The 13,419-nt window shown below is 42.1% G+C and overlaps 1 protein-coding gene across 5 annotated transcripts in view; it reads right to left on the reverse strand.

Annotated features, from left to right (window-relative positions):
- Positions 1–13,419, reverse strand: part of PRKAG2 (protein kinase AMP-activated non-catalytic subunit gamma 2) — a 209,431-nt gene that overhangs the window by 143,780 nt on the left and 52,232 nt on the right. The window contains exon 1 of one of the 5 annotated variants that reach the window (XM_084507350.1): positions 12,562–12,712. The exons of 2 other annotated variants lie outside the window; for them this stretch is intronic. In XM_084507350.1, coding sequence (XP_084363476.1) covers positions 12,562–12,642 — 81 coding nt within the window. In that variant the 5' untranslated portion in view covers positions 12,643–12,712. Of the gene's footprint in view, positions 1–8,129; positions 8,154–11,990; positions 12,075–12,561; positions 12,713–13,419 lie in introns of those variants that run through there. 2 more of the 5 variants (XM_084507352.1, XM_084507351.1) reach the window with 2 other exon arrangements.

Genomic DNA, 13,419 nt, shown 5'->3' on the forward strand with positions numbered 1-13,419 from the left:
CGATCTGGCCTTTAGTGGGGACTACAATCTTTGTTTAAAAAGTATTTATGGTGATGAAACCTGAATGAGAATATGTCAATGTTCTCAAAATAAGTAACATACATAGCAAAGAGGGAGAAAACAGAAACGTGGTGTTGAGGATGAGATAAACAATTCATTTTCACAAGGTAGAGGAGCCCCTTCTGTGACTAAATTCTGTGCAACTGGAGAAAATAAAGCCATAAGAAAAGCACACATGCTCATCTTTAACTAACAAAAACAAACTGTAATTATATTCTACCTCCTGCCGTCTGTTCTGTTTATGCTACTTCGTGTTCCAGCCACGAGATTTTTAGGGCTCCTTTGTAAACGCATAATGAAATTTTCTGTTAGTGTCAAGTTTAGCATCTGTCTGATCAGAAAAGTAGATAATGAGTAACTCCATGAGCAAAAACATGGTTGTTAACGTTGCGTGCTGAAGAACTGAGGCTTGGATCCCAAGCCTCAATCTCAAAGTCAGGAAAACCTCCTCAACACAGAGCCTCTCTAATGCAAGGCATCACCCTTTAAATATAATGATTCAGAGCTTCTCTACCATCACATCTGCATCTCATTTAAAATTGCTCAAAACAAAAATAAATAGCAATTTCACTTAAACCTAATTTGAGATTAAATAGAGCTTAATTAAAAATTAGCACTGGCCGGGAAGTCTACGAGGCTTGCTTGCCAAAAGGCCTTCAGAATTCTGAACAGCCACAGGTCTAATCACATCACATTGTGTAATCATACTAAATCCAAAATATGCTCAAAAATGTGTGTAACTTGGGCATAATCCTTGCAAGTGTTCGAAAATATTCTGGTTACATAATGAACAACAAAAATAAGGAACAAAATATTGAATTACTGGAACTGAAGCACATGGGAGTAACTCGTGCCAAGCTGGAAAGGAAAAAAAAAGCAACCCCACTTGGCCAAACTGGCCCCGAGTCCCTAGGCCACAAACCAAAGTATTCATGACAAATAAGTGTGCTCCAAGCTATGTAAATTCAATGGGAACCATCTACCAAGGCCCAAACTACAAAGCACCAACCCAACTGTGTGTCACCCTCATCACCACACTTTGACGTGTGTTTCACATCACGCTTGTTTGCAAATGCAAATGTAAGCAAATATTTCAAAACCAAAAGAAGAGTCAATTTGTTCGCTTGTATTTTCATTGTTATCAAGATTTGACAGGGGTTAAACCAGGCACCACAGGACCTTAAAGAGAAACTTCCGTATTAATTTGCTTATTCCTATCACCAATAAAGACCAAAATGACTCATGTATTCCATCTAAAAATTACCTAGCCATAAACAGTGTTTATAAACATTATCAATAAATGGATTATTATATTCCTACTTCATAGATTACCACAACAATTAAATAATAAATCTCTGTGAAGAATTTTAAGAACCTAATGGAAAGTTACACAAAATCATATCCCCTCATGTTTACTTTAATTTAGCCAAAGGATTTACCGACACTTTCTTTGACCCATCGTTGGTAGTGAAGAAGCTGGAATCTGATGTGTGCTAAATCATTTTCCATTAAATAAATCAAGGAAATAATACCTTTTGAGCTCCACATGTTAGCATCCCTATATCCCTACTTTTTGTAATTCACAAGGAGAAGACCTGCAGTTTGGGAAGGCTGGAGCCTGGAGGAAGAAAGTTGGTTTTTAAGGGGACACATACCTAGCAATTAGGGTTGAAAAAGCTGTCCAGGAAACCTGGAGCAGCTGGGAATGAAACCATTACTTCTCTTTTGAGCAGAAATGTTCAAAAACAGGAAGAGGTAGGTAGGCAGAATTATTTTCCTACCAGCTAAATTTCAGTTGCCAGTTACAATTCCAAGCTTAAAAATGGATACATGCTATATTCTAAAGCCTAGAAGTATGAAACCCACCTGATGATTTTATTCTATTTTGTAACTCTCAGATTCGATGGAGGTAAGTTTCCTTCATCTGTTTTCAAATGCAGAAACAGTACATCTCTACTTACAGGTGGAAATAACTGGAGCCATACCAGAGCCTCCCTGGACAACATGAGACCTTTCTTTGTCTGCTAGCAAACATTTAAGCAGGATAATTTTATTTGTAGTCCCATGACAGAGTCTGTAAGCGGCTACCTAACAATATTTTCATCTTTCTCTTCTTCATGAGACTCCATTTACAGAAGGAAAAAATGCATATATCAAAAGCCAGGCTGCAAATAGTGCTCTCTCAATTCCAGCCTGTTGGCTAAGCAAGGAAATCTTGGGTGTTTATTTGCTCTTTGTGTCTCTGCAGAATATAGAACAGATAATTTCTTTTTTCGTGTTGTTCTACATCCAGAAGCATATGCAGCTACAGGGTTGATGACACAGTACCTCTTAAAAAAAAAAAAAAAAGGAACTGCTCCAAAAGTGTTGCAAAACACCTGTAACACCTCTTGACAAGCCAGTGGTTCAGCCTTAGCTCTTATTCCGTACCTGACTGCTCTGATTTTATGCTAACTGATGCACATTGAAGGCTTGCTCTGCCATCATCCTAGGACTTAAACTAGTCTTAGGCAGCTTTTTCACTCCTACAGAAAGCTGGCGATGCTGTTATCCACTAGCCCTCTCCAGCTCTGCTTCATTACACTTGGTATAAATGCTCTAGAAAATCCCATGTTTTGGAGAGACATTAGAAAAACTTCTGCAAAGGTGTACAGTGGTGTGTTGGTAAGAGCAAGATCCTTCTCATTTGAGACTGCAGAGCCCTGGCTGAAGACTAAATGGCATCACTCCTTGTATCCATCATTTCTGCATCACATCCTTGGAGAGAAAACTTCTACAGAGACCAAAGTCTGTGCTCATCCCTGTAGTGGGAAAGGCTTCCAGAGGCTGCAGCTCCTAGTGGTGCTAACCTGGAATTAAGGTTATTCAAAGTCTATTTTGTAAAGTTTTGTGAGCTTTCCTGTCATGCTTCTGTTCCTCAGGAGGTCCTTCCCATTGCTCAGTGCAGACCAGCAGCCAGACATCAGTCCTGTCATGCCCCATTAGGAAAAATGAGCTCTTGAACAGTTTAGATTTACTTTACAGCCACAAGGCTGGTTTAGATTTATATCCAGACACACACACAGAGCTACATCACTCCTTCCTGATTCCTCTCTTTTTCCTTGGACAACCCTTGTATCAGAATACTTGGAAATATGTGAAAAGAAGGAAGAATAAAGATTTTGTTATTGGATATCTTGGGAAGACAACAACAACAAAAAAGTCCCTTTCTCAGAACTGTTTTGGAGCATAGGAAGGAAAACCACATTTTAGGATACAGAAAGCAAATATATCAGCTGGCAACATGCAGCCAAATGGCAGCAGGAGCAAGGTTTGGTTCGCCAAGCAATTTTTCACCTTTTCCAACCAGTTTCAGTTTCTTTCCTTACCAGGGAGAATTCCTGCCAAAAAAAGCCTGCCCAGACACGCTGGTCTGGACGCGGCTGCAGTTGGGGACCTTGGTGTCAGAAAAGAGTTTCCAGCAATTCTGTTGCAGAGGCAGCAGGCTTAAATAACAAACCACTAAAGCCTTGAATCCAGTAAGCAACGTAGTTGGAATAAAAAGGATTTATTATTATTATTGTTATTTTTTTTTTTGTTTCAAGGCTGCTTTGGCAGCCAGGCTAAAAGAGCTTCCCTGCAATAGCTGAAGCTGGTGAGCCAGTAAGGCATAACAGGATGGGCTGTGAATGACAGGTCAGAGACCTATTTCCAAAGTGTTTTGGGTGGGAGTAAGACTTGTTTTATGGTTCTGATCAACAGTGATCTACCCATCTTTCTCCTCAAAGGAAAAGGGGGAGAAAATACGATGAAAAGGGCTCAAGGGTTGAGATAAGGACAGGGAGGTCACTCACCATTTATTGTCATGGGCAAAACAGACTCAGCATAGGGAGATTAAAATAATTTATTGCCTATCATTAGTGGAGTAGCACAATGAAAAAACAAAAGCAAACCACAAACACCCCACGGCCCATCTCTGATGTAAGGCTGAGTCCCTCTGCTATAAAAAACTTCGGGAGCCCAGCGGAGGTAGTAGCAGCATCATGCAGTCCTGACTACTGATGGTCCCACCTATGAGACATCGCTTTTCTGCTTCACTAACTTCTATGTATGGGCTAGGACTGCACCAAATTTAAGGACGTGAGATGCCTGCCAGACAACGCAGTCTCTTTGCAAAATATAACTCAGGCAGGAGGTAACAATTTACTGAGATGGTTTCTCAATAAGGGGAGATGGCTCCTTTAATAAAATAAAGAAAACAAGAGACTGAGAAATTAAGACAAGAGTGCCAAAGAGTGCTGATCTCATAAAGCACTGCTAAAAATCGCACTCCTCAGCATCTCAGCTTTACAAGCCTCTCGGGGTCTCCTCTTCTGCTAACATTACTGAGCATGTCAACTGTCCTACCAAGGACAAAGAAATTCAGGATATTTATTCACATAGTTGTGAACCACTTCTTTCAGCTCAGTCTATGCACCAGCAGATTTTTTTTATTTTTTATTTTTTTTTAGATCAGCCTTGGTTTGTACCTATTACAAGCCTATAGGGAATTCTGAATAGTAAATATACTACATATGCTAATAGCCTGTGAGCAGAATCCAAACTTTGAACTCTGTGGAATAGGGTGCATAACTAAACAGCTCTGATTGCATTCAAATTTTTCTTTTATGAGAAGAAGCCTTTTACGGTTTATATCAACTCTAATATTCCTATTGCACGTGGAATGATTCAAAACTGACCTACACGGGAATTTCTATCCCTCTGATTCTGTTGTTTTGATATAACAGGCATAGTATCGTAGGACTTGCTACACGGCTTTATTCCTTTAGGAGTAGGTTGCTCATTGCTTTGCTTTTCTCCCTCCCCCATGCCATCTAGACTGCAGCATGTGTTTTGGAGACAGATATATAAATTGCACTGTGAGACATAGGATGCTGGTGACTAAGTCTCGGGATGACTCAATGGGAGTGGGCAGTAACAGATGTACAAAGCTGGTTACATTTGTGCAAGCCAGCTTTGTACTTCACAGGGGTATGGCAATTTATTTGTGTACTGTTACTTTTAAGGCTGTTCACATTAAAAATGAACAATTGAGTGGGTCTGGACAGTTTGAGATGGTAGAAATGAGCTATAGAGGCTTTATTTTGTCCACAGCATGAAGATGCCAGAAGCACCGTGGTCCTTGGTGACTGTGCAGGACCAGTTGCACAAAATTCAGTGTCAAGGTGGACATAGCACCAGACTTGAACTAACAGAGGGTGTAACACCCTAATTTTTTAAAATAAGTTAAAATAAATAAATGACCTGCCTGGAAGAAATGGGAAATATTCAGTCCCAAAGAGGCACAATCTAAAAAGTTAGGGAGCTATGGCTGGCTGAAATCCAACACAGAACTCAGTATGTGAAGATCACCATCCATCTGGTGATTATTCAATGTCCTATAGCAAAAAAAAAAACTTGGCAGTCTCAGCTGCAATAACAAACAAGCAAAGAACTAAAGAGTTTCTGAAGCTACTTCTCCCCTGTTCTCACTTGTGGGTTGCCTGGCTTGAGTTGCCACCACTTGATCTGAAAGAGCTGCTAAAACTGAGAATTTCTCAGAGAAGGGGATAGAGATAGAAATGAAACCTGTAATTCCTTGGTATTTCCCTCAAACAGCTGTCCAAGCTGCTCATCCTGAGTTATCCTGACCATGAGACACTGGCAGCCTCCAGCACACCCTTCCAAACCTCTCGACTGATCCTGACCTTAAACTACAGCCAGCAGCCCACAGCAAGCGTACCTCTTCTTCTGAGGCTGTAGGCAAGGTTCATAAAAAAAACCTGCCAAGAGATTGTGGATTGCTTTTTGTTTTTCTCTCAATCTCAGAACTAAATCACCAGAACACATTCCTACACTGCTCACGGAAAAGCTGAAATTTTCTTTCAAGTCTCTGCTCTCCTGCCAGGAAACACCTCGGTATCTTCTTGGTGATTCAGCCTTTGCAACCGAGCTGAGCACAGCCTGGAGCACTCAGACCTGGGGTGGGATGTGATGTCCACAGAGCCCAGGGTGGTACAGAAACATTGTGATGAAGAGCACTGCTCTCGCCTAACCAGAACATCACACACCATCACTGGGGGATCTCCAACACAGCCTGAGCAAGATCCCCATGCACACGACAGTCTGGTTTGTCAGCTCCTCCACACCAAGAACCACACAGCACGGTGACTGGCAGCATGCGTATTACAACAGCAGACGGACAACCTAGCGAAAGCGTAAATAACAAAATGTCATTAAAAAAAAATAAAAGAAAGAAAAAGAACAGCAGAGCAAGCAAGTCAGGGAGGAAAACAAAATTCTCAATATTCCCTGTGACACCACGGTCCACACGCAGTGTCTGCAGTGGCTGGCTCCTGCACGTATCCAGCCTATGGAAAAAATCTGTTGCTTTTTAGATGTTGCAGCTTGCTTTACAAGTATGAAGCTGCCTACTAACAGGGGAGCAAGGCTGGATGTCCCCCAGTGCTCCACAGACTCTGGTGGTTACAAGCTCTTTATTAAGCCCAATTTTTAGGTGCTCAGCCTAAGACAACCTTTCTCTGGCTAGGCATTTTCTCCAAGAAACAACCAAAGTTAAAACAGGCAAAGTGAAAGCAGAAGAGAACATACCTCAGCCCTGGTGAATGTGATCAGATGAACAATGAGATGATCGGATGAACGATGAGGAAGTTAAGAAACAACCAGAAGAGATACCACTGCAGGGAGAGATGGCAAGAGACTGCCAATGTTCAGATGGCTCATCTCGGTGCCAACAGAATTGCTTTCCAATACTTACATAAATGAGACACAGAATCCCAAGGTATTTGCAGAGAAAAAGTACACATTTTCTATAAAACATAATGTCAGCCACAGTGGAAGAGCAGAACCACAGGAAACAAAAGATAATTTTGCCATTATGTAATGAAAACACTTGAGACGCTACAGCATGGGGGCAATCTGACGGGATTCAAAGCCGGGATCATCATGAGTCTTTCTAAATCATCTCCATGCTTTATCTGCTTAAGAAATCACTGTAGTTGACATTTTGATGCTTTTCTTCACTCTCTGTAGGCCAAATCTCTTAGAAAAACATTTCCTCAAGGAAGAGCAAAAAGAAACAGAGTCGGAGCTGAAAACCTCCAGCTGACGGCATTATCTGAGAAATCCTTAAAGGGTTCCCCCTTGCATGCATCTCACTAAAAAAGGTGGATTTTCTGCCTGGTGTGAATGCCATAAGCACTTGAACTACAACTATTTTTTGCAGTTCACTGCATCTAGGAAGACAGCTGCCTACTGCCTCCTCTTTCCATTCTTTTCAGTTAATAACCATGAATAATCTCAACAATTAGAAAAAAAATAATAGCTGGAAAGCCAGGTAAGTGCTAAGAGCTGGAAAGCCAGGTAAATGAGGAACCTACTCTGATCATGAAGTCCCTCAGCTAAAAAAAGAAAGTTAAAAAAAAAAAAAAAAAAATGTTTAGAAGCAAAGAGAAAATGAGGTGAGGAAAGGAAGAGCAGGATGGCTCTGTGCTTGGTGTGCTGAAGATCTGAATAGGAACTCAACTGGGACAACTCATAGAGCCCACAATGAAGGAAGATTTCCAAGTTCATGCTTTCCTGATGTACACTCCTTTGTGACTGCAACTGCAGGAAAAAAAAAAAATCATATCTACAAAATTTACAGTCACTTTGCTATAGCTTTTCTTACAGTTTTAGCACCAACTGTAAAAAGAAAACATTTTTTGCAGGATGCTTAATTTCATAGGATAGACTATTTGTTTTTCTTTTCCCCAAAGAACGGATTCTCCACCCTCTGAGCTCTTTACACATTTTGCTGGAGCTGGCAATGTAAAAAGCCCTCAAGGACAGAAGGAAGATCAAATTTTCAGAGATAATCCAGAAAACACTGTCACAGTCACAGTACAGTACTCTGCCTTAAATCCAGCTTGCATGTCCTTCAGTCTCACCCTAGGCTTTGAGCTGAGAGATGCTGAGAGCTGCAAAGATTTGGTACCTTTATTATTTTTTTCTAGTTAGTGGTGTCATGTAATACTAATAAATTACATTACATTTTTCATCCCGTGGGGATCCAAGCAGCTTTACAAACTGCACATCCAGTCCAGAATTGCTTCACAGATGGACTTAAGTGATGAGACTTTCATTGCCTGTGCTGACTTCCTGGCTTACCTGGGGGAAAACATCAAGGACAAGATATCTGTCATCGAAAACACTAGTCATCTACCCCACACTTTTTGTCTAGCCTCCCATTACAGAGCTCAGGGAAAAGCCAGCATCTCCACTGGGGTATTTGTTCCCATTCCCCTTGTGCAGGGCTCCAGGGAAAGGTTGGACAACTTGCTTATACTTCGGATGGTTCAGCACAGGATGAACGAACCCTGACTTTCACCTCTCCCTCTTTACCGCCTATGAAGTAGGAATAAAATCACTTATTTTCCCATTTCCCTCTATCTAGAAAGTGAAGCATCCCGAGTAGCAACCGCGTCGTACTACAGGCACGTCTACACGGCAATCACGAGCGTGGCTTAACCCAGCTCGGCACCGCACTGACAGCAGTGTAGCCATGACAACACACGGCCTAGCGTAGGCTGCACAATCCCTGCGGGAGGCTGAGTAAATACTCTGGTAATTTAGCTCACTTTGAGCTCCTCGCTCCCGCTGTTGTACGGCTGTCGGGACTGAGCCGGGCTAATTTACGCCCAGCTTCAATCACGCCTTTGCCTGCGGTCTAGACACGCCATGGGCATCCATACAGTGGGTGGCACAGTGAGATCCCAAACTCTGGCATTTCTAAGTGTTATCAAAATGTACATTTTCTTCACCCAGCTTTGGCTGCTGTATAGAAGACACGGTTAACTCTTTGATGGAGTGAGCACCCATTGGAGTCAAATTGAGGGAGCCACCATGTCCAACTGAAAAAGAATTTAACTTTTAAGTTAAACAAAACAAAACAAAAATTAAGAAAATAGGCCTGCTGTATGACCACGGAGAGAACCCAGTTCATTAGAGAAGGGGCATGATCTAAGGGAAACATCCAAGGGTGAGATCCAAGCACCTCACACTGCCAGACCTCCTCACACCCTGGCCACTTGCTAAGGCTGCCTCTAGGGATGTGCTTCAAAAGCATCACAGCTGTGCTCGGAAAAAGGTGTTAGAAGACAAAAATGACCATCTCTGGAAGAAAGATGGAGAGAATATTTGCCCATCTGGAAAATCTTGTGAACAATGAGACTAATGGAACAAGACATAAAAAGGGATTACTCATTCTCACTTGAGATAGCCATCACTGAAAATATTTTTTTGCAGTGGGTCCAGTTTGGAAATAATCTTCATATGGAATGGGAAAGACAGAAATAACACAGAATAAGGTAGTTTTTTTCCTAGTTACTGTACATGCAATACTAAAATTTTAAAGTGGATATCCCCCCAAATAAATTGCAGCCTTTCAAGGGCTGTGGTTTTTATTGGTATGTACTACTTTTTTTCCAGAAATTGTTCCCCATTTAGATCCAGTACAGGGAAAATGCCTTAAAAATGAGCCATGTGCACTTCTTTAATAAGTCTAATTTCAACTATCTAACTCCTCGTGCCCATTTGAGCACCACGATTACAATGGACCTGGGTGAACACACTGTGGAGAAAAGACAAGTAAGCACACCTATATTCAGGTAAGTCTTATTTAAAACTTAAACTTGATACACGTATATGCACACACATATGTTGCCAAAAGTTGTTTCTGCCGTATGTATTGTTTTTTAAACCCAGCAGACACTGTTGAGCTGTAACAGGCAAACCTGCATTTGGTTTGTCTGGCAGTCTGTACATGAAAATGGTTCAAAAAGCATTTGATCCTGCCTGGAGCGCGTGGGACATGCTTCCAAGCCAGCAGGGTGCTCTGGACACGGTGACAGATGGCCAGAGTATGAGCCTGGCATGGGAGAGGCCATTTGAGAAGTGTCGGCTGCTCCAAGACATGTGGCAGACAGTCCCAACCCAGTTTTCACCAAATATCAAACCTCCCTTTGGAATCACCAAGCCAGGCTCTGCCAGAGGCATCAGGAGAGACTCTGCTTGTGGCTCACCCCATCATGGACACCCATTGTGCCAAGGGGTTTCACCAAAAACCTCCCAAACAAGCACCAAAGCAGGACACAAAAACTAAGCAAAGACAAAAAAGCCATTTTTTTCTCAAGGTGAATTAAAACAACAAGCAGGAAACCTTGATTCAAAATAACATTTTTTATTCTTGCTTGACTTTCTATTTTTATACAGAGCAGAATACTACCGAAAGCTAAGTTCATGCAAGTAATATGGCCCTCAAAATATATTGGCTATTTTTCTCATTAAAATGAGAATTTCAATCTATGTGTATTAAATAGCTGTGCAGTTATTAATTAGTATGCCTTTAAGTTTTATTGACATTTACTTTGAGCTCCTATACCTTTTGCATTAGGATGCAAATTTACATTAGGATGCAAATTGGGCTGCCCACAAACAGGCATTATAAGCAGCAAAATAGCTATTAAAAAAGTGTCTCTTCCATCAGAGGAAGAGGTTAAATTCATCAAAACATATCAGTTCTAAAAGCAAAAGCATTAGTACCTACAGTGAGAAACAGAAGCAGACTGTCACTGCTGACTGTGCCCTCCAGGGTTCACAAGTGCTAGAGCTCATCTCACAGGGAGTTTTTTTTTCTTTTACTCACATATAACACATGCTCTCATGTAGGAAAACACACGTGATAAGCATGTATTGAATCATAAAATAGAATCATGGGATGGCTTGGGTTGGAAGGGCCCTTAAAGATCATCTAACTCCATATATTGGGTGTACATATACATGCTAGCAAGCTCTCGGGCTTTTAACTGACAGTTCTCTTAAATGTTGATGATTTCATATTTCTTGGCTCTGAATCAGCTCATCACTGGACCTACATGGGTGGTGAAACATGCCAAAATGGCACAGAGATCTTCTCTTCCTGATGGAAAACCCAGGTCTGTTTACTGCCTGAAGCAGATTGTGGTTACAGGTGATTTCCACCAGCTCTGTGATTTACCTTTAAAGGCTTACAGCAATATTGCTTTTTATTCTCCTAATTTCTTCTTGATGACTGTGATCCTAGTACAAATTCATGTGTTTTTGTTTGTTTGTTTTCAGTGTGCATTTCAAATTGAGGCATTTTTAAAAATAAATATAATTTTTATTCCACTCTCAGCAAACCCTGGACAAAAACAAAGTGCAACAGAGACGTCTCTTGCTGGGTTTCCCACTGCCTCCCTTTCCATCAAGTCGGTGTTTTGAAACACAGGGGGTTGCCCCCACAGCAGCAGGATCTGTTTCATCCTCCTGCCAGTCATTCTCTCTTCTTGCTGATGCTCCTGAACCCCAAACTCCCAATTTTGGCAACTTCAGATTTCTCTCATTTCTGAGATTCCCGACTCTTCCCCCCAAATGGGAATGTAGCTGAGAGTGAAATCTCCTCCTTGAAGCAGACACCCTAATCTCTCCCAGACCCCATGTGCCTGAAACAGCCCAGAACAGCAGCTAAAACACAGAGCCCAATGAACAGAACAGAGAGGAGCTGGCAAAAGACATTGCATCGTATACCGGAATAAATTCCAGCTGCCATTCACCAAACCCCTCCCATCACCCCACTAACAGGGCACCGCGTCTGATGCCAACACAGAGCCAGCCTCATCGTTATCGGACGCTCATTATCTCATGGGCCCATTAATTGCAAAGCAAACTGTGTGAGCTCAGCATTAAGTCTGGCAGCAGAAAGGGAAAAATGCACAAGGAGCACATGAAGCCTGCAGTACTCGTCTTTACCCTGCCATACAGTCAAATATTGCATTACACTGCATTAAAAGAAAGGCAAACAGCAGAATAGGAGTTCCAATCAACCAGCTTACCAAAGCGCTGTGATTTGGGGTTTGCAATGACTAGCCACAGCAATTAGTTGCACAGCAGTTCAGGCTGCTCTGAGATGATCAGTATGAGCAAACAGGCATTGCAGGATGCGGAGACCAGATGGTTTTAGGCTGAAATTAAATAAACACCCCAAAAAGATAATCTCTCTTTCCAAAACACTAAGGAAAAGTTATGCAAGGAAAAAAAAAAATAACCAGTTACATTCTTTAACTAGATAAAAGAACATTTTGTTCAGCCTTGGAATATCTATTGTAATTAAATGCTGTAAAAACAGGACAACAGCCCCGTGCCAGCCATGCATACAAAAGAGACAAAACAAGATGAAAAACAAAATACCCAAGAACCATGCATTTCTTACACAGCCTGAAGAATGCCTGCCTCTCAGCAGAGTCCTGCAGTGCACTCAGGCTTCTCCCCTTAAATGAATGTGAAACCTATTCCCTTTACAAGTCTGGTAGAATAAATGAATAATAATAATAATAAAAAAAAATCAAACCTGAAAAAAAAAACAACAACACAACACCCAGAGAGCAGAGCCACGCGCTGACTTACAGCTCTGAAAAATCCTGCAGTCTGGCTGGAAACGTCCATTGAAGAACTGCACGCAAAGCTTTTCCCTAAAGGCAGGCGCATTTAAAACATTTCAGGCTCTGCTACTGAAGCCGATGCTGCAACAGATGGGGACCAGGGCTGGGTGTGTTCCTCCTTCCCATCGCAGTGCTACGAGGGGCTGGCAGGAGCCGTAGGTAACTCAGGATAACGCAGGCAACAGTTTCCTCCGCCGCTGCCGGCTCCGTGCCAAAAATGCTTTAAAGCATCGCACGATTCGATTACAGGAACCTGCCACATCAACGCTGGCGGGGGCTAGCGGCACGCCGGCCGCGCAGGCAGGTGATGAAGGGCTGCTCTGGGTGCATTAGCTAAATGCCGTGGGTCCGCCAGGGAAGTTGGAGAGTTCAAATAACCGCAGACGTTTTTTAATATCAGAAGGAAAGGGATCCTATTTTCGGCAGCAGAAGTTTCACGTATCTGAGGCCGCATCCGCATCAGCCCCTGTGTACTTTGGGGAAGGCAGTGCGGAGCAGCAGGCACGGTATGAAAGGAGTGGCTGCTGTGCTGAACAGCCCTGCTCCCAGCCCCTGCTCCCCAGCCCCTTGATCCCAGCCCCTTGATCCCCCCTCAACCACGAGCCCACTTTGTATCAGTCCAAAAATCACCTTATTTCTCTCTGTACCCAAGTTCTCCCATTTGCAACATGAGGAAGACTTAACGTGACTTTGCAATTTGCTATAAAGATCTCATCGGGAAAACATGTTGTCTGAGTGCAAAGTACAACATTACCATTAAAAATACAGATAACAGTAGAAATAGTTGAAAATAGAATAGAAAATAGAATAGTTGAAGAGGATA

Source organism: Aythya ferina (assembly GCF_964211825.1).
Source record: "Aythya ferina genome assembly, chromosome: 2".
Lineage (NCBI taxonomy): Eukaryota > Metazoa > Chordata > Aves > Anseriformes > Anatidae > Aythya > Aythya ferina.